This window comes from Barbus barbus (assembly GCF_936440315.1).
Source record: "Barbus barbus genome assembly, chromosome: 45".
NCBI lineage: Eukaryota > Metazoa > Chordata > Actinopteri > Cypriniformes > Cyprinidae > Barbus > Barbus barbus.
The window spans coordinates 12677233-12702434 of NC_136723.1; the positions used below are offsets into that span (position 1 = coordinate 12677233).

Consider the following 25202-nt stretch of genomic DNA (forward strand, 5'->3'; position numbering starts at 1 on the left):
TTTCTGTATTTTGTATCAAATAAATTCAGGCCTAATACTATTTTTAAACAAAACTTCTTCGGTTGTATTCTTAAATATTTTTTCAAACGTATGCCACCATTTTCAGTTTCAGCTCATAAGAATTGAAGTCTTACAAGAGTTTTTATTTTATATTTAATGCAAAGTTGCAGTCTCTGGACAGTACCACAAAAAACTGAAACTAAAACATGCTATAAAATAGAAATTTAATTTACTAATTTCAATTTTTCTGTTTATCTATTTTTGAATAATTTAACGGAATAAGCGTCGAATTATTGTACTATATTCTAATAATATATAAAAGATTATAAGTTACTTTACTTTCATGTTTACAAAGCGGGGAGGCACGTGATGTGGCAGCGTGTCACGTGATCAGTCAGCTGACGCTATATAAACCGGTCAGGTCGCCTGGGACGTTGTGTTGCTGTCAGAACAACAGACGGACTCTTCAAAACACAACCTCCTGAGGAGGCGCAGATTCATGCATACAGCCCAAGCGTAATACTATTTAAATTCGAGGATAAACACGGTTTCCAGAGCCGTCGGCCGAGGCTTTATATGTTATGACAGGGCACTGAGAGAGTTTACCGCAGAGTAATCCAGCATGAAGCGTCCAGTGTTCTGCTCATCCACCGTCTGCGCTGTTTTCATAGTCTGGACGTTGTTTTCGGTGCCGTGGGGTTCCTCATACCCTCTCGAGGGAGGGACAGATTCGCCCCAGCTGAGGTTCGTGGAGGAGTTTGATCGGCTTAAGCTCGGGTTCAGCTGGCACAACATGTCCTGCGTGGTGTGTAAAGCGATCTTCGCCACGCTTGACATCGCGCTGCTGGTGAGACAAGCGTTTACTTCATCTTCTTATCGTCTGTTTTAAACTCCCCTGTCTTTCCTGTTGGTATAAATGTCTCCTTATTTCGTAGAGTTAAAAGTAAACTTGGTTTCTTTTGCTCAGCATGACGGAGCCTGTGACTAAACTTGTTGAGCTGCCTAAGAGCTGCCTAACTAGACCGCATTTTTTGGCATCATATGCGCGTGCGAGCTGACTGCCCAAAAATACTGTCATAGTAGACTGAGGCATTAAGCTTTTACACAAACTATTATTTTAAAATATCAAAATTATGCTTTTTATTTGTGTTTTTATTGCAATATATAGACATTTTATATTAGTTTATTGTTATTCGTAGTACTATTCATTTTATGTCTATTATTAATTTTTTTTAGACACGCAAACTGTTATTTTAAATAAACACATTAATGTATATAATGTAAGTAGCTATGCTTTTAATTTAATATGCATTTGAAATATTATAATGTATTAGTTTATTATTATTATTATTATTATTATTATTATATACATTTTATGTCAATATACTAGTTTTCTAGATATACAAATTGATTTTTTTTGTATATTTGAATATAATTTTCTATGTATAATTCTGTATATATTCTATAATTTTGATATGTTTATTTAATCAAATTCTTATATTAGCTTTTTTTTATGCTTTATCCTAAATATGTATTAACAGAGTGACTCAAACATGGAGCGTTTAGCGCATGCTTTAGGAGAAGCCTGTATTCGACTGCATCTGGCCGAGGCGCAAGTATGCCGAGAAATCACTGAGCTCTTCCGAAACGATTTCATCCGTGCGCTCCAGGAGTCCATCCTCTGGCCCTCAGAGGCTTGCGCTCTACTGGTTGGACCTACATGTGGCCATTATGATATTTATGCCTCCTGGAATGTGTCGCTGCCGCGGGTCCCCAAACCCCCAGTTAAACCGCCCATCCCTCCCAAACCAGGCTCTCCACAGAGCCGAATCCTCTTCCTCACGGATATCCACTGGGATGCGCAGTATGCCGAAGGCAGTCGTGTAGACTGTAAGATGCCACTGTGCTGTCGAAATGACTCTGGAAGGGCCAGTTGGAAGCACACTGGAGCCGGATACTGGGGCACATATGGCGATTGTGACCTGCCTCTGCGCACAGTGGAGAACCTTCTACAAAATGTAGCCAAATCTGGCCCGTGGGATTGGGTTTACTGGACAGGAGACATTCCAGCACACAACATCTGGTCTCAGACCCGGGCACAACAGCTGAATGAGCTCGTCACCATCACTAGACTCATACACAAACACCTGGGGCCTAATGTAACTGTTTACCCAGCGGTTGGGAATCACGAGAGCACTCCGGTGAATAGTTTCCCTCCTCCGTTTGTACATGGGAATCGGTCATCCCACTGGCTTTATGACACCATGGCTGAGGAGTGGGAACCCTGGCTGCCAAAGGAAGCCCTGGAGACGATACGGTAAAGTGCTGATGGAAAAGACTAAGTTATTTTGGCTAAATCGGTCACATTAATTAACATCACATTTTGGAGTATTGTCACTGATAAATACACAATCAAATTATTCTTATTCTTGTTGTTGTTAGTTATATTTTATTTTTTTATTTGTAATATAATATCATGATATTATTGTTAGTTTTTATTTAATTTAATTATTTTTTTATTATATTTGATATGCATCTTATTTGTTGTTAATAATAATAATAATAATAAAATCGTCATTTATTTATTTACTTAGTCATTTGCTTACTACATATTTGGAAATTTTGACATTATTGCCAAGTTTGATATTTTTGACCCCCTGGAATGTCTGTTTAATAATAATAATAATAAATCATTTATTTACTTGCTACATGTGGCAATTTTAATATTTTTGCCCCCTGGAATGTTTCTAATTTTTTAATAATAATTATTGTTGTTGCTGTAATTTTTCAATGTAACCATTTAATAATTGTTTGTTTATTTATATTATTTTTTTGTAATATCATGTGACTATTTAGATATTTATGTCCTCTTTAACATTTTGTTGTGGTGGTGGTTTTACTACTATATAATTGATTTATTATTTTATTATTCTTATTATTATTATTATTATTATTGTCAACATACACTATGTATTTTATTTTTATATGTGTGTTTTGTCTTCTCTAGGCGAGGAGGGTTTTACACGGTTGAAGTTGAGCGTGGTTTGAGGGTGGTGTCCTTGAATATGAACTTCTGTGCGCGAGAGAACTACTGGCTACTGGTGAACTCCACAGACCCCGCGGGTCAGCTCCAGTGGCTCATTAATATACTACAAGAGTCAGAGAACAAGGGAGAGAAGGTACTAGTTTACAAATATCAGAGAAAACTATTTTGTATTAAGAACATAAGAAAACAAACAATGATCTTGAAGCCGTTTGCTTGCTGCAGCAGTTTAACAAGTTGCAATGTCAGTGTTTGTGGGTTAGAGGTGTTTAAACATGCAGGCAACTGATCACGAGTCAGACCAGTTAGAAGCGGATGTGACCATTCCGGTTTTTGACTTGCAGTTTTGCTGTTGCACGTTTGTTTGTATTTGGACATTATATATTAGATGCCAGTAAACCTTCTACTACTAAATATTATTCAAATTATTTTGTAAGAGGGTCCACAATTCTTTTTATTTTTCTCAAAGCAAAACCAAAAATCTTTGTTTATCTTGAATTTGTTGTTTGCGGTTTTGTATTTGTGTTTTTTTGTTCTGTTTATTTAATAACCAGATCTAACCAAAGGTCTGTTTCCGCTGGTCTCTCTCAGGTCCACATCATCGGTCACATCCCGCCGGGACTCTGCTTGAGCAGTTGGAGTTGGAATTACTATCATATAGTGAACAGGTCAGTCACTTTTCTGTGAACTCCCTATATGGGCCGTCCTGCTGTACACAAGTTCACTTTCATCTGTTGCAACCCGTGGCTGAATCAACACAACTGCGTGACTGCAGCCTAAAGGTTTATAACCGCTCCACAGTGTCTTTTATGATCACAAGTGTTATACTGTTGCAAAAATGGGTCATGTTGACTAACTGCGGGGTTTTGAGAATTTTATTTGCCATTTGCCATATGTACTGGGAGGTGTATGTAATGCAGTGGTTAATGGTTCACCTTAGCAAGCAGTCTGCTTACTTCCTCTAATTCTCTTTAATTTTCCAGATATGAAAGCACCATAACTGGTCAGTTTTTTGGACACACGCATGTCGATGAGTTTCAGATGTTCTATGATGAAGATACATTGACCCGTCCACTAAGTGTGGCTTTCATCGCCCCAAGTGTGACCACTTATGTTAACCTGAACCCAGGTACTCACTTATTAGTTGATGGATATTTTATTTTTAAACTTAATTCAAAATTACCCAATTTTATTTTAGTCCTCCCCAATCTTAAAATCCGATTTTTTTTTTTTTTTTTTAAGTTTTGCTTTTGCATTTATTATAGCTTTGTTTTGGGATCAGTATTTATTTATTTTAAAGAAAGTAATACTATGCATTGAATTACACACTGAGCCCGAAATTTTCATATGCGTGTTTTTTTTTTTTTCCTTTTTTTTTTTTTTTTGTATTCGTCACCCTTTCCTATCAAAATGCTTGCTACGGATGCGAAAACACAGAAAATCAAACCTGATCCGAATTTTTTAAATGACGACGAAAGTTTCGGAGGCAGTGTGTAAACATGATTGAAACAATGTGAGGTTGTATTTATTTAAGTGTGAAAATTTCGGATTTTCTTTATTCATAAAATAATCATTAATTGTATAGTGCTTTCTACAATGTTTTTAATCTTTATTTTTTTTTAATTACCATCTAGTTTTAGTTTTTAACTTGAGCATTGTTTTATGTAGTTATATTTTTATTTTAGTGTATTTATTTTGTTTTAGCATTTAGTTATTCACACAATCGTGGCTTATTGCTATAACATGCTTTTTTTTTTAATGGTCAGGATATCGTGTATATTACATGGATGGAAACTACCCAGGCAGCAGTCGCATGGTTTTGGATCACGAGACTTTTATTCTCAACTTAACTCTGGCCAACAAACAGCCCTCAAAACCTGACCCCAACCCATCCTGGACTTTATTGTACCGCGCGTCTGAGGCCTACGGTTTGTCCACACTCTTCCCATCAGACATGGACGCTTTGATCAAAGTCATGAAGAATGATGATCGTGTCTTTCAGCGCTTCTGGTACCTCTTTCATAAAGGCCACGTCTCAAAGCCCTGCACAGACACTTGCAAGACGTCACTAATCTGCCTTCTGCACAGCGGACGATACGACCTTCTAACACAGTGTGATGTCATACACGGAGATAAACACTCTGTTAGGATGACCATGTGTTGAGAAAATATGAAACTAGAGTTCTAATGGGTTTAATACCACGCCAACGTCACAAATGCTACAAAAAGAAGTTCAAATGAAATTGTTACATTTGTACTTGAGATCATCAAAAGCTGACTTTGTTGGTATTAAAAGCTGTTAAGGTATCTAGCTAAGATGGGGTTAAAAATCAGCAGTTCTTGTAAAGATGTGGCCTTTAGAGCAGAGCACCAAAGTAAAGTATTACTGGTTGGAAGTGGAACAGGTAGAGACTTCACTGAATCATGTGGTGTCTTACTGCCTCATAAAAACCACAACTGCTCAAACGTCTCAGTCCTCATTCTCACTCATGTGGTTCAGTGTGATTTGCGTCACTCTTGATCGAATCGTGGTCTGTCACTTTAGAAGTGTTTGTGTTATCACTTCCTGCATTGACCTATAGTTTGTTTGCACACTGGATTCTGTTGAAGGCCTTTTGTTAAAAGAAAATGGTTTGATTCAACCACAAGTTGTTAAACTTGTCTTAATTGCTAACGCAATAATGAAGAGACTGATCATGTGATTGTTTCTCTGTGTGAACTAAGGATTTTATGAATGTTGAAATTGAATGTCTGAAGGTCTTGATCAATAAATTATTTTGCAAGGTGATTTGTTTATAGATTTAAGCCTTTTGCAGTACAGTTCAAAAGGTTGGAGTCACTATGTTGTTGGGAAAAAAGTCAATTTTATTGAGAATCTATGCACTAAATGAATCAAGTGACGTTAATTATTTCTGTTCCAAATCAATGCTATTCTTTGAACTTTAATAAAATAATTCTGGGGGAAAAATGCATGGCAGATTCCACAAAATTTAGTACAACTGTTTTCAACTGACAAAAATGAGAAGTTTTTAGGTACTAAATCATATCAGAATGATTTCTGAAAGATCACGTGGCACTGAAGACTGGAGTAATGATGCTGAAAATTCTGCTTTGCATCACAGTAATTAAATGACATTTTATATATTCAGCAAGAAAAGTCATTTTGTAATTATTTAATATTGCTTTTTTTTTTACTGCATCTGATCAAATAATTACAGCGTTGGTGAGCATGAGATGTCTTTAGAACAAAATCCAAATCTTGTTATATTTAGTGTTGCGTATATTTAAGTCTCCTCCTTTTGAATGACTTGAACCCAACTACAAGATATGGCATTCAATTTACAAATACAGAGTAGACCTCTGTTACTCAGTTTTATCGAATAGAAATATTTGAAATATTCTAAAGTCTAAACTTAACCAGAAAGGACTATTTTCTATTTTAATATTGAGGATAAGAGCAACATTCTAGGAACAAGTTAGCTGAAAATTAGGGCTGTAGCGATACACTAATCTCACGATACGATACACGATATTCAGCTCACGATACGATATATATCACAATATTTAGCCAACGATACGATTCGATATAATTCGATACGCTTACATCATTTTCTGATAGATTTAAAAGAGACAGTGATTTGTGACATCTTGTGAGTGTTTCATTTACTTGGATTGAATTAATTGAAATAAACTCAAAAAACATCAGACAGCTTGCAAAATAAATGCTGGACAAAATTAATCAAAGATGTGTTGAGAAAATTAGTTCCATTTATTGAAACAGTGCAAACTGTAGCTTACAAGCCTTTGAAAAATAAATAAAGTGCAACATTGCAATTTGCAATTAACAATGGAGAGTTAAAGTGCAAGTGGCCTGTTCTGAACAGTTTCTTTGACATCTTTTTAGCTTGACAATGAACATGAGGTAGCCAGTCTAGCTGCCATGTAAGTAAACATAGTAGTACCATGGCTTCTCCAAAACATCAAATAATTCAAGTCACTAAGAACATTTAACTTAAAACTTAGCGGAGTATTTTAAGGCCTATAAGCCTACACGTATGTGAGGTAGCCAGTCTAGCCAGCAGAAAAAATAAACCATGGCAGCCAGACAATAATTCAAGTTGAAAAAAATTGTACCCATCTTAGCAAAGTAGCTTAAGGCCTTAAGTGAACACTAAACAAACTCTCCTCTCCACATAACTGCAGACCAAGTGATCTACATTGTCTTCAGATTTTTGTTCAGGAAAATAATTTGATCCACATGCTCTGGGAGAAGTGCACTTCTCTGAGCAGTGATGATATCTCCGGCGGTGGAAAAGACCCTCTCAGAGGAAACACTAGTGCCAGGGATACAGAGGTACCTTTTAGTTAGTTGTGACGACAAGAGTGGATACTGACACTGGTGCTCCTTCCACCAGACCAGTGGATCTTCTTTCACTTCCAGGAGATCTGCCTCCTTGTAGCGGGTCATCTGCTCCTTGGCCTCGTCCTCTTGGGTATTTTTCTTGGTTCGTGCTGCACCACCACCGTATCGTTCACCAAGAAGGGCAGCCAGTGGACAAGACGGCCTTGGAATCCTGGGTGGAGGACGCTGACCTTCAAATAAATAAACAATAAAAACATTACTTATATTTATATATTACTTTATAGTTAAGCACATTCCATAATTCCTACACAGAAGTTCAGACAACACAGTGCGCTTCACTGGATAACAATGGGTAATACTACTGACCTACTGACCTTCCATGAATTGCTCTCCTTCATCCACAGCGTCTTCATCATCTTCTTTAGATGCCATCCCCTCATCATCAGCATGAGCATTTGCTGTGCCCTCTTCATCCACACTCCAAAGTGACTAAGTCAACATCATCGCGTTCACCATGCGCCTAAAGCCGGGGTTTTCCACCACTGAATACGGTCTCAAATCATGGCAAATAAAGTAGGCAATGGACTCTGTAATTTTCTGCGACCTTGGTGAAGCAGATGGAAACTTGTGGGAACAACCGCCATCGATGTCCAGCATAGTTTGTTTTGGGTCACGCGACCGCTGCTGCTGCTTTGGGTCCTCCGTAAGCATAAACTTGTCCAGGTGGTGACGTTTTAGGTGCGCTCGTAAATTTGTGGTATTGCCGGAATATTTAACGTTAGTGCCACATAGCTTACAAACCGCGATGCTTTTATCCAAGTCGTTGCTTTCCTTCTTTTTTTTTAAACCAAAGTGCTCCCACACATCTGCTTTTAAGCAGGCGGGTGCTGGATTTATATTCGCCGCCATTCTCTGAATATCCTCGCTCTGACTTGGTAAACAGGAAGAGGACCGTAGACATCTGCGTCTGTGTAAAGTTAGTACGGGTAGCTTGCTCTACAGCAACACTAGCGGCTGGCTGACCAAATCGCTCTTCCTGCAACGCGAACGGGGGTAAACAACACGGGGGATTTGAATGGGACGTATGTATCGATACTCGCGGCTAAAAAAATCGATACTTTCTTTGGGAAAAAATATCGATTTATATCGCAGAATCGATAAAATCGTCCAGCCCTATGAAAAATGTATTCTGTGAAACGTCACATGTCAAATGTGACGCAGTGCAGGACAGAACCACTAGGAGGCAGAGGATCATGCCTGATGACAGTATGTACTCGAAATATTTGAACATATTTTCCATGGAAGCAGGTGTTTGATATGCTTTTTTTTTTTTATCATTTCTTTCAAATAATTTTAACTGCTGCCAAAGATAAACAGAACCACAGTACAAGTACAAGAACAAAATTTCTAATACATTTTTTACACAAAACCATGGAAATACAATGAAATGAAAACATTTTTACACATTCAAATCTTATATGTCTGTAGGTTTATGTGGAGTATTTACATTGGCTTCTGTTTGCAGCTTATAGTAAGCATACCTCAAAAGATATATCTACTTGTACAAAAGGACTAAAATAGTAAACTATATCACTGTCAGAGAGTTTTCTTCTCAAGGGTCTGTGAAATACAACGTCACTCCAAAGTCCTCCTTATAGATGTCCCAGGTCTTTGATTTGTGTGGATTGTCCAGCTCCTCCCTCGAGAGATACAAGCTACAAAACAAACACCACCACAAAGATTTCAGCTCTCAGAAGAGAAAAAAACTTCCAAAACTACTGACAAAAAACCCACCTGTTGTTCTCAACAAAAGAGGTGTTAAACCAGAAATAGAAAGGGCAGTCCTCGTAACCCTTTGGCAAACCCTGGAGAGAGAGAGAGAGAAAAAGTTCAAAGCAACAGAAAACCTCATTGAAATGTTCTGCCGACACTTCATCAAATACATGGGTCAATTAAATACTAAAATAGTGGAGACTTACAGCACTGGACTCAAACATGACCTTCACATCTCCAGTCACAAAAGGCCCTTCCTGTAAACTGATGACCACCGCATTGTTACCGGTGTCAGGAAACACCTGAAAAAAAAAAATATATGACAGGTTGATCAGAATGACGTGGAATGTAGCTACAGAGTAAAGTGCTAATGGTACGCCAGTAGTAAAGTTGCTAGCTTTGCCCTTATTATACACAACATAGAGAAACGTGTTAAACGTGTTGACAATCATGTCTAGCTTTAGACACGTACCGCACAGTTCTGCTGTTCTGCACAGACACACTGGAAGACGAGCTCTCGCTTCACTATGATCTTCACCTTCAGGTCGCTCCCGTTACCCTTCCCTACACCTGAACAACAACCACAGCCACGGGAACATTACACTGCTCCTGTACAATCTACCATAGGTTTTCCTTGGATTACTTAAAGTGAAAATGTGTTACTAAATATTCATTTGCATGAAAACTCATTTTAATATTAAATATATAATTCAATATGAATATATGCAACATTATTTCACATTCAATGTGTTTAAATTTAAAATAATTTCATATTCAATATATTGTAAATAAATCAATGATATATATAAACTATATTATTATTTTAATCATATTTTTTTTATATTATTCAGTATGAATATATAAATATAAATAAAATAAATATGCATGGATATATTACATGTATTTCAAACGTACTGTATATTAACTATATATTGCTGTTCTATGTGTGACCCTGGACCACAAAACCAGTCACATAGGTAATTTATCATTTTTAATAAGCTTTCCATCGATGTGTGGTTTGTTAGGATAGGTCAATATTTGGCCGAGATACAACATATTTGAAAATCCCAAAAAATCTAAATATTGAGAAAACCTCCTTTAAGTGTTGTTAGCAATGCATTTACTAATCAAAAACTAAGTTGTTGATATATTTGCGGTATTTATACAAAATATATTCATGGAACATGATCTTTACTTAATATTTGGCATTAACAAAAAAATTAAAATGGATAATTTCGACCCATACAATGTATTGTTGTTGGCTATTGCTACAAATATACCCCAGCGACTTATGACTGGTTTTGTGGGCCAGGGTCACATATTACTTTTTTCATATTCAATATCTAAATATTTCATTTCATATATTCTCATGTATATATTAAGTTTTATAAGTAATATATTTATAATAATCGTATTTATTATAATTGACTACAGGCTGGGTCTTACCTGCAATGGAGTGGATTCGAATGCTCTTTATTTTCAGGCTCTTCTGAGGTGGTAGCTGACAGTTGTACTGGTTCTTCATGATCTCATAATAACCGACGTACCTACCCTGCAAGCGCACAACAAACAGAAAATTAATAAAAAAGACTATATGCATTCACTGGTTACTGATGACTTCCAATACGATATCACACACACACACCTGCGAGGGAGTTTCAACACCCTGGAACTTCGAACTCATACTTTTATCAGTCCGTCTCTCCCCAAAGTAGTCCAAACTCTCCTGTAAGATGGTTTAAAGAAAAATGTAACTCATTCTTAGATGAGAAAGGCTCTAAATGTAAACATGGATGAGCAGACTATACCTGTGCACTCTCAAACTGGTCGCTGTCGATGAGCCACGTGCACACCATCGTCCCAGTCCGCCCTATTGAAACCCCCCCAAACACACTTTAGACACTTCCTGTATTCACATACAACACTGAATACCACCAAACGACAGACCTTTTCCTCCTTTGCAATGGATGGCGATCACATTCCTGGAGTCTGCTGCCATCCACTCCCTAACACAGGCCGTGTACCGCAGCATATCTCTGACAGCATTAATAACAAACAGAGCTCCAATCAAGCCTCAAACCTTGTTAAAAATTCATATTTTGATGTTCAGTTGAGGTGAAAGCACACTTACTCAAGCGACGGCACGTTATGGTCATCTATCATAACACGCTCCACTCTATAGTGAAAGAACTTTGAATCGTAACCCTTCTCACCTGAAACAAGATGTCAGATTAGCCACCTTCTTTATCATTCCTTTTAGAAATTATCTGTACGGGCAATTAAGACAAAATAATCTGATAGAAATCATTAAGAGAAGCGTCTACTTACTACAGAGGTTAAACACCTTGTAGTGATCCAGATGTTTGGTGTCCAGGAATCTAGCGACCTCCTGAAACGTGTCATTTATGTATTCATCATACATTTGTTGCAATGTTTTCTGAACGATTCAAATATGTAAACTACTCCTATGTATCTTACTCTGATTGGGTTCCTATAGAGCGCCTGCTTCCCAGAAGATGGAAAAGACATGGCAATGACTCTTTCTGAGGAGACAGAAGACCAATGATGAATAATTAATTCATTTTGATGTTGTTTAATGGTTTAAATGAATTTGAAATGATACATCTGATACAAAATTAAAGAGAAAAACATGAAGACGAAATGAAATGGCTGTATTTCTACCAACTACAACAAATAGCAATCAAACCTGTGACATAAGTGAGGTCCAGATCAAATCCATCTTTTTGATACCGTCTTTTGTTCTCGGACACCTATGAAAATTATTAGATCAAGTGAATTTATACAGCAATTTAATGCAACATAAAAAGCTTTACATGAGAGTGAGCAATGTGAAAGAACATATGTTTAAGAACATTTAAACAAAGACAAGAAAAATACTCAAATATTAAATAAGGAACAGAAAAAAATAAATAAAAAAAAGTTTAAAAATGGATTAAAGGTTAAAAGAAGAATTCAAAGTAAATACACTGCAGTCAAGATTTTTATCTATAGATGTTTAAATATTTTTTTTTTTTAAATATATATTTTTGAATAATATTTCATAATATTGCTCTTTTTACTGTAGTTTTTTGTTCACACACACATGCAGCCTGTGTGAGCACATGCGTCTTTGAAACACAAACAGATTGAAAAAGGGTATCTGCAGGATTTTGAAGCTCAAATTTAAGAGAGACTTTTTAAGACCTGCACAAATAAAATTAATACTGTATGAGAAGGGTTAAGCAATGTCTATGGTAACATTTTAAACTGTAAAATGATGGTTAAAAAGCATGATTTACAGTTCAGATACAGGTTTTCTACAAAAACAAGACGTTTTATGAAATGATAAACTTCACATTTCAGCCGTTAAACCATTTTTAAGATAAAAGAAATGTCAGAACTATCAATTACTACATTAAACAATTATCATCAATCTATTATTATATTAATTAACATCTAAATAGATTTTATTGTTTTAATTTTTATAATGCTTTATCTTGTCAATCCACAAGTTCACATTCACAACTCTGCATGTTTTCTGCATAAAAATACGGCTCGATTTACATTTTGTCTGAACAAAAACAGCAGACGTGGTTATTAAAAAAAGGAAATTCATTCTCTGCCAGCAGAGATGCCAGAAATCCCACTCATTACCTGATTAGCTAAAGAGACACCATCACATTTATTATAATAACCACACCAGAAACTGTGATGAACAACATTTTCTTGGTGTTTTAAGTCACTCACCATTCTCCTGGTGACCTTCTCAAGCTCTTTCTTCTGAGAGGCCAGTCTGAAGACACGTACCAGAATCAATATCCTCAGAGATCTCAGGAAAGTGACCACCCTGCAAACACACCAGATCATTATACTTCTATAATATTGGGTGGAATGCGAGCATGCTGAGAATGTGTTCTGTTAAATCTGCTGTACCTGGGAATCAGGCTAGCTCCGGAGAGATCGGTGAATGCGTAGATCATGGTGACGACTAGGGTAACGACCACAATACAAGCATCTATTATATTCAGGTTTGAGCTGAAATACACTTTGAATCTGAGAAAGAAGATGATTTAAGAATGGTTTATCAGAAATGGCTAAGGAATAGAGCCTAAATATGTAAAATAATATCTTTGCACCAGCTTTTGATAATGCTCATACTGTATATAACCAATATTATTGCAGAGCTTGTGGACCATTTAACTTATGTTTGTGCTTGAGCTCTAGGAACTGGTCCAGAGTGAAAAAACTCATTTGGGAAAAACATGTGTTTCCTGCAGATCATTTCCTATCATGAGCAACTCGTCATGTCAAACATGAACACTACAGCACTACAGTAAAGTGTTTGGTAAAATTGTTCAAATGTGATGCAAGACAAAAAACTAAATTCGTAAAAATTACTTTGAAAAACTACTAACCCTTCCACATATACACGGAGCAGCACATCAATGAGGAAAAAGAAGGAGATGACAAGAGAAACGGCCTCCATTGCACTTCTAACATCGTCACTACTGCTGGAAAGTGACAAGTCCACAATGACCAGAATAATATCCACAATGATCAGTACCAGGCCAAAAACACTGCAAATAAGAAGAGAAGCAGCCTATTATATCACACAAACAGTCTAAAATCTACTTTTATTGGACATTATAGGTCCTACCACTTTTATTGGATTTTATAGGTCCTAGGAGCTTCTTTTTATGACATTCTGAAATGATCCAACTCACCGAAAACCAAAAGACATCACAAAAGGAGCTATAGTTTTCCGGAGACGACTACAAAACAAATCAAATGCAGGATGAGACATAAGAATATAAATCTCAAAACATCACAATGTCAACTAATTATAAGCTAACTTACTGGTACATGGTGTCTGGGTCCTCAGTTTCTTCCTTTCCATCATCGATCTGCACCTCTGCCTCCTCTTTCACCCCATTACTGCTCCAACATACATGGAGAAAAGACAACATTACATTGCATCATTTTAGAAACGTAAAGCTTACAAAACATCAGACAGAGTCATTTGTTAAACATGTAATTCTTCTGGGAGTAGTGCTGAATTACTGATTTAAAGTTGGGGGAGTAAAGGTCATTATACTGTAAGTGTTAGTAACTTCAATTGAATGTTATTCACTTACCCATTAACTTCCTTTGAATCTAACCCAGGGTTGAAATGCACAGACGTCATTTTTTACAGGAAAGTTTTGAGTTTCTCTCTGGGAAAAAATAAAATAAAATAAAAACTAAATAAAATGAATAAAACTAAACTGCGGTTTATGTGAAGATAGCATATAAACTCTTATATTAAATAATTTTATCATGAGTTTATCAAATACAAACAGATGCTACACTCTTACGAACACAAATTAATCTATTAATGAGTTATCAAATTCAAATTTTATTTGTCACATACATATACATACGTAGTACGACATGTAGTGAAATGTATTGTACGACTGTCCAACAAATTGTCCAACAAAATTAAGAAAAACCTAAAGTTTACAAAAATACAAATAGAAAAAGTACAGTAAACATATATACAGAATAAACTAGCAATAAAATAAAATAAATAGATATGAGAATAAAAAATAGAATATGATTCTATATAGATTCTATAAAAAGTAAAGTGTATGTCAGTGATAAAGTGTCCGTGTGCTGTGCTGTGCAGTGCAGTAAAGTGTATAAGTGAGTAAAAGGATACTAAAGACAAAGACAAATGGTATGTAAGTCCCACTCATTTATCCTTTCGTAACCTTCTACAAATTAGTGCAGATTGTACTTGAAAAATGTGCAAAGTGGAAGTGTGGGGTGATGTGATTAGAGTGGAGAGTGGTTATCAATCAAACAACATTGAAAAACAAAGCAGAATTAGGTCTAACAAACCGAGACATGACAAAAGATGTACTTACTTTAGACCAATAAATCCTCAGAGGGTCCACATTCAAGGTTTCTGAGGTGGATTCATAGATTATCTGATTAATTACTAATCCCGAAAGTTGTCTGCACCATAAAGTTTCGAAATCAAGTATGAAGCCCTAAATTAAATATCTGCATAAAGAAATATAACAATAAATAATTAGTTAGTTTCAGTCTGAACGAGATCATAGCAAAAGAATGCCAGCTTTGGGAAAACTGATACAAACCAGTCAGAAAGAAAGAGCATCCGGGAAACACTTTGCTCGACTCGAAGCTTTTCTGCTCTCTGAACAATCACATGTTCCTCAAACCGTCTTTCTGTGTCAGGTCTCCATGATTGTCTTTACGAGCGGTGACTGTCCCGTGATTTTTTGTGATAGCAAAGGAAGGAGGGTCAAAGGTTCGCAGTAGTTTTCTTATGTCTTCCATCCACAAACACATTCACACCGCCCTCTTCACTCCTGATGCAGACTTAGCGCTTTTTAACTTCCTTAAATTAACATGCACACAAAATAAGTATGGCTAGTGGAAACGGTGATAACAAAACAAATGCGGTATTATACTTAGTGTTAATAAAATATGGTTGTAATTAAAGTGCGTTTGCGCGCGCACGCGCGATACAAGTTTATGTTTTCTTAGGGGGCTAAAAACGCTACTCCATCTCCTCAGTAATTATAAATTCTTGTGGAGACCTTTTTTGTGAAAACTGCTTAATAAAGAACGAAGTAATATATGAACAAAATCTAAAAGTCGTCTGTATTAAAGGAACAGTTCACGCAAAATAAAATTATTTGCTTCATCCTACGGCTTTCCAAACACGTTCACCTAAATGACAAATGTGACCCTGGACCACAAAACCAGTCATAAGGGTCCATTTTTTGAAACTGGGATTTATACATCATCTGAAAGATGAATAAATAAGCTTCCCATTGATGTATGGTTTGTTAGGATAGGATAATATTTGGATGCGATGCTATTGGAAAATCTGGAATAAAGCCAAATATAGCCTATATATATATATATATTGAGACAATCGCCTTTAAAGATGTTCAGATTAAGTTCTTAGCAATGCATATCAGAAATTACGTTTTGATATATTTACGGTAGGACATTTACAAAATATCTTCATGGAGCATTAACTTAATATCCTAGTGATTTTTGGCATAAAAAAATTCGAACATTTTCACCCAATACAATGTATTGCTGGCTATTGCTACAAATATACCTGCGAGTTAAGACTGGTTTTGTGGTCTAGGTTCACAATTAGCCTATAGGATTTTTAAATATAAAGACGAAAACGTAAAATGAGCTGCCTATATCCTAAGTATTCAGTAGGGATGGTGTAGCCTATACAATAATATTAAAGGTTTTGTGTGTTTTATGTGGAACAGAAATTCCACATAAATTATAAAGAAAGCAATTGTACGTTGTTGCTTCTGGTATGTGTGGAATGGGGGAAGATCTGACTCTGTGGACAGATTAATGTGAACCATGCGGAACCAGCAGTGCCTATAAATATTAGAAATGAAAGTCTGGAGGGCATTTCATTGACACTTAATCTGGAGAAGGGTAAGAACACCATGTTCTGTAAGTATAGATTTATATTTAATAAACCTTTATTTATATATTTTACAAATATTTGACTATATTGCTCATTTTTCTACTTGCATTTAAACATTTTAAATGTTTGTATTTCTAAACATTACGTGTTGAATGCAGATTAAATGGAAGTTTATGTTTGCTGCATTTGATGTGTTTTTATTCTTGGACAAGATTAACACATTTCTCCACTTTCATGTAAAGAATATCAGATAGTCATGTCACAGCTGGTGTTTATCTTGGTGTTTCATGCTCTCACATTTCTTCAAATCTCAGTAAGTTTGACCAGAATTTCTACAATATCTAAACATTAGAAAAACAGCCTATAGAAAAAGAACCACAAACAGAAGAATAATGTTGTCTTAATGTTGGTTTATTGAGGCAGAGGAAGAATGCCAAATATCTGAAGTGTTGAAGCTGAAGGAAGAGATTCAGATGCTGAATAATAAATTGCTGATTGGGGAATGGAAAGTTATGCATCTGCGTAATCACCGACGCTTCAAGCTGGTTCCCAACCTGGAACTATCACTGGAACACAAGAAGACCCCTGAAAACAACACTGAACCTTTACCCACCCTACCAAGTACTGGAGGCTCATTATTAGTTCATGACAAAGGTAATGTTTCTACTTTTATAAGAAACCTGTTCACGTTGTTAATTTGCAATTAAACCTTTTCATAATTTTATGAGAATTATGAACAAATTTTGAAATGTTTTAAAAGTATATGAAGTTTTTTTTTTAATCTCTCTGGGGTTTGAAATCTGAATTATGTTTTAAGTTTTATATTTTAAGTTTTATATTTGATTGCATTTCTTGAATTGTAACTGGTATTGCTGGGGTTAAACTGACATACAAAAGGGAAAGAAAAGTACATTTGTGATAAAACAGAGTACTTTAAAAAGAAAGTATAGTTCAATCATTATTTTTTTCTATAATTTATGTCTGTTAGATTGTTCTGAGTTGTATGACAGACTAAAACCAGGGAGCGGATTCTACAGGATTAAACCCAAACTGTCAGTTGAACCAGTCCTTGTGTACTGTGACATGGAAGATGGTGGGGGCTGGACTGTGATTCAGAAACGAATCAATGGAAAACTTGATTTTGACAGGTAAGTCCAATGTCTTTGTACTAATGAATATTTTTGCGTAAAGTTTATATTCTTACATTCAGACCCACATAAAGATCAGTATGATCAAATCGCCATTTCTATTCACAGAAAGTGGGAAGATTATAAAAATGGATTTGGTCATTTTCAGTCAAGCAAAGATGAATTCTGGCTTGGAAATGATCATATTCATACCCTGCTTAATGATGGTAAGATTTGTATACAAGCTGATCACTCTGCTTTTCTGTTCTACAATAGTAAAATTAAAATCCTCTTTAGGTGAAAATGTGATGAAAATTGAACTGATGGACTGGAAAGGAGAGAGATCCTATGCCATATATGACCACTTCAGAGTGTCAGATGAAAAGGTATGGTTAACACTTTAATGTCTCCTATTCCATCAAATTCCTCTCTGCTCACATCATTCCTCATCTATCCTTAGGATAAGTACAGGCTGCACTATGGGATGTACAGTGGTCAGGCAGGAGATGCCCTGTCCGGAGGGGCCAATATGGTGGAGCAGTGGTCAGCCTCTCATAACGGCATGCAATTCAGCACCCGGGACCAGGATCACGATCGCTATCAGCAGGGAAACTGTGCTGTTGAGAACAGGGGGGGCTGGTGGTATAACAGGTGATGCTGAGGCCTTTCTGGACTTTATGATCATATCTTTTTTTGTACACTAAACACCAAATTTTGTGTTACCTGTTGCCTACTTACAGGTGTCATGCTGCCAATCTTAATGGGAGATTTTACAGAGGTGGAGAGTACAAAGCCAAGCATGATAATGGTGTAGTCTGGGGCACCTGGAGAGGACTGTGGTACTCTCTCAGACGCACAGCCATGAAGGTCCGGCCCAGCTCCTACATGGACAACATAGGGAGTGGAGTAGGACCTATTGAGTAGCACGACAGCTAAACAGTCTCATCATGCACATTTGTGTATTTTACAGTGTATTAACTATAAGATTTACAAGTTATGTGCCAAAAGTAAGAAAGGATCTTAGGGACAAAAGAAAAGACTTGTCTTGGTAATACGAATAAACACACTGGCTTACATATTACAATTACGATCTGATATGAAGTAAAATACTATGCTTATTATTATTTGTGTAAAAGGGTAAATATAATACTGCATTGCATGCAATAGCATACGGTGTGCATACCATAATAAAGCAGCATCCAAACATACTGAAAGTCTTGATTAAGATTTTGTATCAAACTATTTTACTACTTTTATCTTCTACTGAGATTTTCCAGTGTATAAACTAATCCAAATGTGTACAAAATATTCTTGTGATATGGATACTGTTTAAAGTCCGTGGTTTGCATGATCAAAATGGCTTTTCAAATTAATAGTCAAAACCACATAAATAAAAAATAAAATTGATCATAGGTTTCATTTCAAGTCTTGAAAACATTAATATAATAAAAGGAGCTAACAAATCTGATATGCATGGAGCAATAATAACCTCCTACTATTAAAAACAAGTGCTTCATTCTATTAAGACTTTTATTTTTGAGAAGTTTGAGTTTGCTTCAGCAGAGTGTAGGAACCTCCCAGAAACGCAGGTTTGATCAGGTGAGTTTATGAATAGTCAAAACCTCTACTCCATCATCCTCACCCAAGTATCCAGAAATGTCCATCATGTGCTGCTCTGACTCTGTGAGAGTATACGGGGAGTTGCTGTAGTCCGCAGAGAGAGGAAGGCTACGACAGCGTCCCCTGCGCTGCTCTGAGGTAGAAGATGTGGAACTGCGTTGCCTTTGGCAGGTTGATGAATTAGCCTCTCGTAGTTTCCTGGCTAGTATGTTCCTCTGGATGGGTGAAGGACCTCTTCTGCTCCAGTTCTGTTCTGCCAGATCAGCTCGGTCCAGTGCAGAAGATGGGCTTCGAGCCACGCGATGACGGTCCACCAGGGGCTCTTTTGTTGGTGTCACTGGAACTGAATCTTTCGAGTTTGGCTGAGATGGGGGAGTGTCAACCCATGGTCTTCTCCTGTGGTCCACAGAGTTATCAGTTATTCTGGGACTGGAACAAGACCAGACCTCAAGTTCAGGAAGTGTATGCTCCCAAGGTCTGCTTCTACAGCTCCCCTCTGGTAGCTGGCGAGGAGTCACCTGGGTCATGCTTCTTTCTCGGTAGGGTCGGGACGGGGGCAGCTGATTCTGGTTGTTCTCATGGAAGCTTGAAGTTCTCCTGAAGTTGGGATTCTTGGAGTATGGCAGTCTACTGCGTTCTACCATCTCCACCCAATCTGCCGTACGCTCAAGGCGATGGGAGCTGGCACCGAATGAAGACTTCGGGGGACTAAGCAACAAGTCCACCTTTTGTCTGTCTGTTAAAGCATTGTTTTTGGGAAGCCACGTGGGTTCTGGAAAGGGAGACCTTATGCGGAAGTGACTGCTGCTTGACTCTTCTGGGCTGTCAAGTTCTTTGGGCACTGGAGTTAGACCAGTTGGGGTTGAAGCCATTGCTTCAAGCATGGTGTCGTCGACTGGACTCTGGGACACATGGTAGACTTGAACGGCCTCTTTTAAGCCCTTCTTCTTCATCTCCTTGAGCTGCTGTTGAGCCAAGCGGTAGCCAAAAATAGGTGGAAGCATCTTTTGGCCAGAGGGAGACATCCTCTCTGGGTCTTGAGAAAGGGGAAGAGGAAGGGACATGCTCTGTTGACGAGCCAACACACCTCGGTCAAAAGGTCCCTGCTTTGCAGGCAAGGTAAGTCCCTTCTGGAGGGGAGCTGCCAGGAGACTTTCTGAGAAACTGGGTCTCTGCACGCTGTGACCACAGATAGAAGCCTCATCAGAGTTCTTCCGACCACTGGGAGAGTGCAGAGATCCACGGCGCATGGAGCTGCATTTTGGAGCACGGCAGAGTTTTCTCCACACTGTGATAAAGATGGTGGCCAGGATCACAGCCAGGCACAGGGAGATCCCCGCCACTACCACTAGATTCCCAGTTAGGGGTGAGTTCACAGCTGGCGGAGGGGTGAGGGGTGGAGGTGGAAGCTCCTCTACATAAAGAAAAAAACAGGATGGAGTTTTTTTTCTGAAATAATTTATTCTGAAAACAAAAAATTAAATGGATAAAAACAGTCAAATGCTTACCAGTGCAATCCTCTAGTGAACAGTGTGACTGCTCTCTAACCATGCCAGTGCATTGCATCCCACCACTAGAGGGCAGCAGACACTCACGAACACGCTCTCGCACCCCTTCTCCGCATGTCACACTACAACCACTCCATGGCTGCCATGGTCCCCACATTCCTTTAGAGCAATGATACGTATCAGAGAGAAGAAATACATTAAAAATATTTATTGTATTATACATTAATGTACATTTTGTCTCAAGAAATCTCTGTATGATGCTTGCTTATCAAAATCCTCGATAAGATGCCAAGGCATAGAGTGTTCTGGGTAACTGTTAGCTGGTTGCAATACTAAGTTTAATACTTTGGGTTAGAGGTTAGGGCAGGGGTGTCCTGTGCTGCTCCAGGAGGGCCACTTTCCTGCAGAGTTTAGCTCAAACACCTGCCAAGAAGTTTCTAGTGATCCTGAAGACCTTGATTAGCTTGTTCAGTTAAATTTAATTAGGGCTGAGGCAAACTTGGCTGGAAAGTGGCTGGTCAGGAGTAGGATTGGCCACCCCTGGGTTAGGGGTTCAAATCACTAATCCTAAATACAAACAACGGCAATAGTGATAAATGCCTACCAATTAGTGAAATTAGCAAATTAATTAACTAATAAAAATAATTAGGCATGTTTGCATTTAGGTTGCTTTATTCAACCTAGTGTGATTCTGTCAGGCCTAAAACATAAAATTAAGAACAAATCAGTGGTGCTGCTAATTCCAGATTACAAATGAGCTAGTTTTTGTATGTTCAACAGATAAAAGCAGACTCACTTGTATGTCTTTGCACAATCACACAGGTGTGGACTAAACTGGGAGCCTTACTGTAGATGAGTGTGAAATGGAAGCAGTACTTATTCCTGCCGGGGTCAAAGATGGAGCAGTTAAACTCAGTCTCATTCTCCCCTTGTGTGAGGAAATTGAAGGCCAGTTGAGAGGGAGCAGCCATGTCATTACTCTGTTCCTTATAAAGCAGAACTTTTCCATTTGTAACTGTACAAGGAGGAGCGATCCGACGAACAGAAACGGCTCCCTCACAGCCACTTTTGTAAATGTTATCCACAACAAGCTTGTAGGAGAAGATGCTGGACAGGTAAAGAGGACCAGAGGACTTGATGTCTTGCTGGATGTGAGGGGATTTTAGAGAAATCTGGATGAAGCCACGCTCTGTCAAAGGGGATGCACATGGCATTTCCAGATGTTGTGACCTAACTACTTTAATATTGTGTCTTATTCGGTTCTGCACCTTCTCAAAGGTGTTCCTCCCTACCTGGACTTGTTCCAGGTAGCTAACGTCAAGGAAGAGAGTTGAAGCTTTGCTGCTAGAACAAGGATGGAAGTTGTCGTTAGTGTACACTCCAATCCTAAAGTCATTAGAGCTCCGGTTGTTGCTGCCATGATCCACAGCCAGGTGAAAGGTGGGCCAGTGCACATGCAGAACTGGACTCCACCACCAGATAGCGCTCCTGTTAGACACGCCAAGGTTGTGCTTCTGCTCCAGTCGGAATCTGAAATTACCTGCATACAGGAAGCAAGAGCAATTGAACTCCAGTGACCCTTCTGATTGGTTAAAGGGAAGCACCCTGGAGAGTACTGTAAGATCCCTGTCCATGTCAATCAATGACACTGTCAGCCTGTGGTCAGTGATGTTGCTTTCAGTGCTGTAATCCACAAACACACTGGCATTGCTCAAGGCGATGTGCATTGATGGCCAGAGATGGATACCAGCCATTGCTATACAAGAAAGAAAATATAAATGAAAAACAAATGAACAGACCTAAAACTTTTTTGATTTGATGAACAGTTTGGATCTTTATTATTACTATGCTCCCTCAAGTAGCATAAAGTGGCCAGGAGTGATGAGTCTGCTCCCTGTAGCTAAAGAAAATGTGAGTGATTGATATTAAACCATGCTGAACTCATTGTCATGATTTTGGGCGAGTGGTTTCCTTAGCTATGGATTCTGAAGGATTCTGAGTGGTTGTTAGCATGTAGGCCTTTATGCAATTACACGGATGTTCTGTGTGGTATTTACAGGTCAAACACTTAGTCTCTATGGTAGTGGTCCTTCTCTGGCTTAGGAGTTTTTTGCCCCTCTTATTTTTTGCCAGGATAAAACTAAGTCTGATTGCTAAAAACATTAGAAGACTAGCAACTACAAGCCTGGAAGAAATTTCACATTATTTCTTCTCTTCTTTTTGGCTTTTCTGCTATTTTTATTGACAGCGACTGTCTGTAGGACAGAAAATAATATGGAGAAAAGGGAGGAATGTGCTCTTTAGAATGCGAAAACTCACCATCGCCAGTATATGCACCACAGCCCATTGTGACGCAGCACACCAACAACAAGGTCATGACTTCAGCTAAACTGGTCATTTTAAATTGTCTTTTTTTTCAGACCCAGATTAGACCTTATGGTTTATCTCCAATATTACTGTAGATTTAAGGTTATGCATTTGGAGCCATATGTAAATACTATACTACTATGTTATATTTAATAATAATGCAACACTGAAACACGTAAGTTCTCACTGAATTTTTAAAGTTTAAGTTGCACAGTACTGTTGTCTATTCCTGCAGTATTAGAACTTGAGGTGGCATTTAACAAACGCTGTGTGTGTGGGTCACTTCCTGCAGAAAAAACAAATACATCCAGGGGAAGAGAGTGCAGGAAAAGTCAGTGACCCTCCCTTCCCCCTCCCTCCATTTTCCTCTCCAACTGAACTCGATTCACCACGGTGCACTTGAAACTGCCAATCGCTAACCTTCATTTAAACTCTATTTTGCATGAGAAGCAGAAAAGTTGGATTATATAACTGAACATCTGTGCTGTTGTCACGATTCCTACAGATGTAATGAAAACTAAATAGTTTTATTACACCTGTTGCATTGCAGGTTTGGAGTTCCTGTCCTTGCTACAGTCACCTACGGTTTGTATGCTTGCAGCATTAAGGCATGATTTTCCATAAACCTGCTTTGGCATACAAATAAAGATGACTTGACTAAGTTCCAGGATAAAACTGTTCTTTAAAATGTAAGGACATCTTCTCACCAAATCCCATCAGGAAGAGCAGCACAAATAGGGTCGCTGTAGGGAAGCCCTGTGTCATTCCGACTTCTGCGGCCTCTTATCTTTCTTTGTCTACATCACCCCAATCCGATTTTATTCACTCTGTCCTGACACAGATAAAATTCAGTAAGACACAAGATATAATATGTTCATTCTCCATACCACACTTTTTGTTTTGGCAATCACCTGACTCTTTCACTGGACTCTCAATTGGTAAAGTGGAAAGATGAATTTGAATATCTTCTTGATAATCTCACCTTTTAACACATAGTACATAGACTATTCAGTACATACATATATAGGCTACATTTACACTTAATAAAATATAGGCTACACACAATGGCTTTTTTTGATTTGTATTATCTATCCAAACATCGAGCAAGGCTTAGTTATGGAAGAAGAAAAAAAAGATTTCTGGCTTAAACATGACATACATGTTCAGTTAAGTTTTTCGAGGAAGTTATGTATAAATAATAGCCTGTCTATAAAGAATAATCTCTATAGAGAATATATAGCCTACATTTTATATTAATATATTTTATTATAACTATAGAATTATTACAAAATACTATATAGCCTACTATCATTCTATAATAAAAGAAAATTCTGTATAATAAATGGATGACTAATGCTATAATGTTGCTGGGGCACAATACATTTACAACACATTTAAAACGTTCAAATTCCTATTACTTCATGTTGTAAACTTACTACTCATATTGTCCAGATATCTGTACTCTTGAACTTATACAAAATAAAATAAAAAACCCTTAATGCATTACAATTCTTACTATAAACAAAACCTGTCGATAGCCTTCACTTAAATGCTAAATTAAAGGTATAGAGGTAGATGATAAAAGTATTTTACTTACATATGACATTGAGTCGGGTGAATACTGTTATGTTCTTGTATCCTGGTCGGGCTGAAAGGCATCACGTTACCGTGACTTTTGTTTTTAAGCGTTAAATGAATGAACGTCACGCTCTGAGGTACGCTCCAGACTGAGAGACAGTGCTCGCGCGCTCCCTCGCTTCCTCTGCCGGCGGTATTAGGGAAATTAAGTTAGGATGCGGTCTGGTCTCCACAAAAATCTATTTAGTATTTGTGTCTAGCCAACAAATTGTGAAGAACTGCATATTATAAATTTTCAATGTGAATCCAAGGCGCTCTATTAATACAGCCAATTAGCATGTTACCAAAC

At 37.6% G+C, this 25202-nt stretch overlaps 5 protein-coding genes across 7 annotated transcripts; 2 read left to right on the forward strand and 3 right to left on the reverse strand.

Moving 5' to 3' along the window:
- Positions 1-406: 406 nt before the first annotated feature.
- LOC306864452 (sphingomyelin phosphodiesterase-like) lies at positions 407-6020 on the forward strand. Of its 2 annotated transcripts, none has more exons than XM_079408472.1 (6): positions 407-744; positions 1542-2317; positions 3008-3179; positions 3635-3711; positions 4027-4172; positions 4810-6020. In XM_079408472.1, exons 2-6 carry the CDS (start codon positions 1554-1556, stop codon positions 5205-5207), a joined length of 1557 nt encoding a protein of 518 aa, XP_079264598.1. In that variant the 5' UTR covers positions 407-744; positions 1542-1553; the 3' UTR covers positions 5208-6020. The 2 variants fall into 2 exon arrangements, with proteins under 2 accessions (XP_079264598.1, XP_079264597.1); XM_079408471.1 differs by having other exon boundaries at positions 411-847.
- Positions 6021-7133: 1113 nt separating this feature from the next.
- LOC306864453 (E3 SUMO-protein ligase ZBED1-like) lies at positions 7134-7956 on the reverse strand. Its single transcript, XM_079408473.1, has 2 exons — positions 7781-7956; positions 7134-7636 (listed from the first exon to the last, which is right to left on the reverse strand). Exons 1-2 carry the CDS (start codon positions 7836-7838, stop codon positions 7257-7259), a joined length of 438 nt encoding a protein of 145 aa, XP_079264599.1. The 5' UTR covers positions 7839-7956; the 3' UTR covers positions 7134-7256.
- Positions 7957-8720: 764 nt separating this feature from the next.
- LOC306864106 (phosphatidylinositol 3,4,5-trisphosphate 3-phosphatase TPTE2-like) lies at positions 8721-15706 on the reverse strand. Its single transcript, XM_079407822.1, has 20 exons — positions 15320-15706; positions 15086-15224; positions 14315-14392; positions 14037-14114; positions 13904-13951; positions 13595-13756; positions 13113-13232; positions 12927-13026; positions 11887-11950; positions 11658-11722; positions 11508-11568; positions 11311-11392; positions 11127-11215; positions 10988-11049; positions 10825-10905; positions 10626-10731; positions 9652-9749; positions 9386-9481; positions 9201-9271; positions 8721-9121 (listed from the first exon to the last, which is right to left on the reverse strand). The coding sequence occupies exons 3-20, from the start codon at positions 14362-14364 to the stop codon at positions 9019-9021; spliced, it is 1536 nt and encodes a 511-aa protein (XP_079263948.1). The 5' UTR covers positions 14365-14392; positions 15086-15224; positions 15320-15706; the 3' UTR covers positions 8721-9018.
- Positions 15707-16909: 1203 nt separating this feature from the next.
- On the forward strand, positions 16910-18704 carry LOC306864085 (fibrinogen-like protein 1; the record flags this gene model as incomplete). The annotated part of the gene is made up of 7 exons (XM_079407798.1): positions 16910-16966; positions 17073-17307; positions 17642-17801; positions 17910-18007; positions 18078-18166; positions 18241-18431; positions 18521-18704. The coding sequence occupies 7 exons, from the start codon at positions 16910-16912 to the stop codon at positions 18702-18704; spliced, it is 1014 nt and encodes a 337-aa protein (XP_079263924.1).
- Positions 17051-25039, reverse strand: LOC306864084 (thrombospondin type-1 domain-containing protein 1-like). Of its 2 annotated transcripts, none has more exons than XM_079407796.1 (5): positions 24873-25039; positions 23983-24107; positions 21705-22664; positions 20909-21067; positions 17051-20814 (listed from the first exon to the last, which is right to left on the reverse strand). In XM_079407796.1, exons 2-5 carry the CDS (start codon positions 24038-24040, stop codon positions 19376-19378), a joined length of 2616 nt encoding a protein of 871 aa, XP_079263922.1. In that variant the 5' UTR covers positions 24041-24107; positions 24873-25039; the 3' UTR covers positions 17051-19375. The 2 variants fall into 2 exon arrangements, with proteins under 2 accessions (XP_079263922.1, XP_079263923.1); XM_079407797.1 differs by having other exon boundaries at positions 23983-24102; positions 24873-25004.
- Between the last annotated feature and the right edge of the window lie 163 nt (positions 25040-25202).

Bases quoted from the DNA above. Each gene is read 5' to 3' on its own strand.
- LOC306864453 (XM_079408473.1), bottom strand. From the start codon at position 7,838: ATGGCATCTAAAGAAGATGATGAAGACGCTGTGGATGAAGGAGAGCAA. The intron at 7,637-7,780 runs GTCAGTAGGTCA...ATTTATTTGAAG, and splicing joins AGGAGAGCAATTCATGGAAG to GTCAGCGTCCTCCACCCAGG.
- LOC306864084 (XM_079407796.1), bottom strand. From the start codon at position 24,040: ATGACACAGGGCTTCCCTACAGCGACCCTATTTGTGCTGCTCTTCCTG. The intron at 21,068-21,704 runs GTGAGTCTGCTT...ATTGCTCTAAAG, and splicing joins GATTGTGCAAAGACATACAA to GAATGTGGGGACCATGGCAG. The intron at 20,815-20,908 runs GTAAGCATTTGA...TTCTTTATGTAG, and splicing joins TTCACTAGAGGATTGCACTG to AGGAGCTTCCACCTCCACCC.
- LOC306864106 (XM_079407822.1), bottom strand. From the start codon at position 14,364: ATGACGTCTGTGCATTTCAACCCTGGGTTAGATTCAAAGGAAGTTAAT. The intron at 14,115-14,314 runs GTAAGTGAATAA...ATGTTGGAGCAG, and splicing joins GATTCAAAGGAAGTTAATGG to TAATGGGGTGAAAGAGGAGG. The intron at 13,952-14,036 runs GTAAGTTAGCTT...TTTGTTTTGTAG, and splicing joins GACCCAGACACCATGTACCA to TCGTCTCCGGAAAACTATAG.
- LOC306864452 (XM_079408471.1), top strand. From the start codon at position 623: ATGAAGCGTCCAGTGTTCTGCTCATCCACCGTCTGCGCTGTTTTCATA. The intron at 848-1,541 runs GTGAGACAAGCG...ATGTATTAACAG, and splicing joins CGCTTGACATCGCGCTGCTG to AGTGACTCAAACATGGAGCG. The intron at 4,173-4,809 runs GTACTCACTTAT...TTTAATGGTCAG, and splicing joins TTATGTTAACCTGAACCCAG to GATATCGTGTATATTACATG.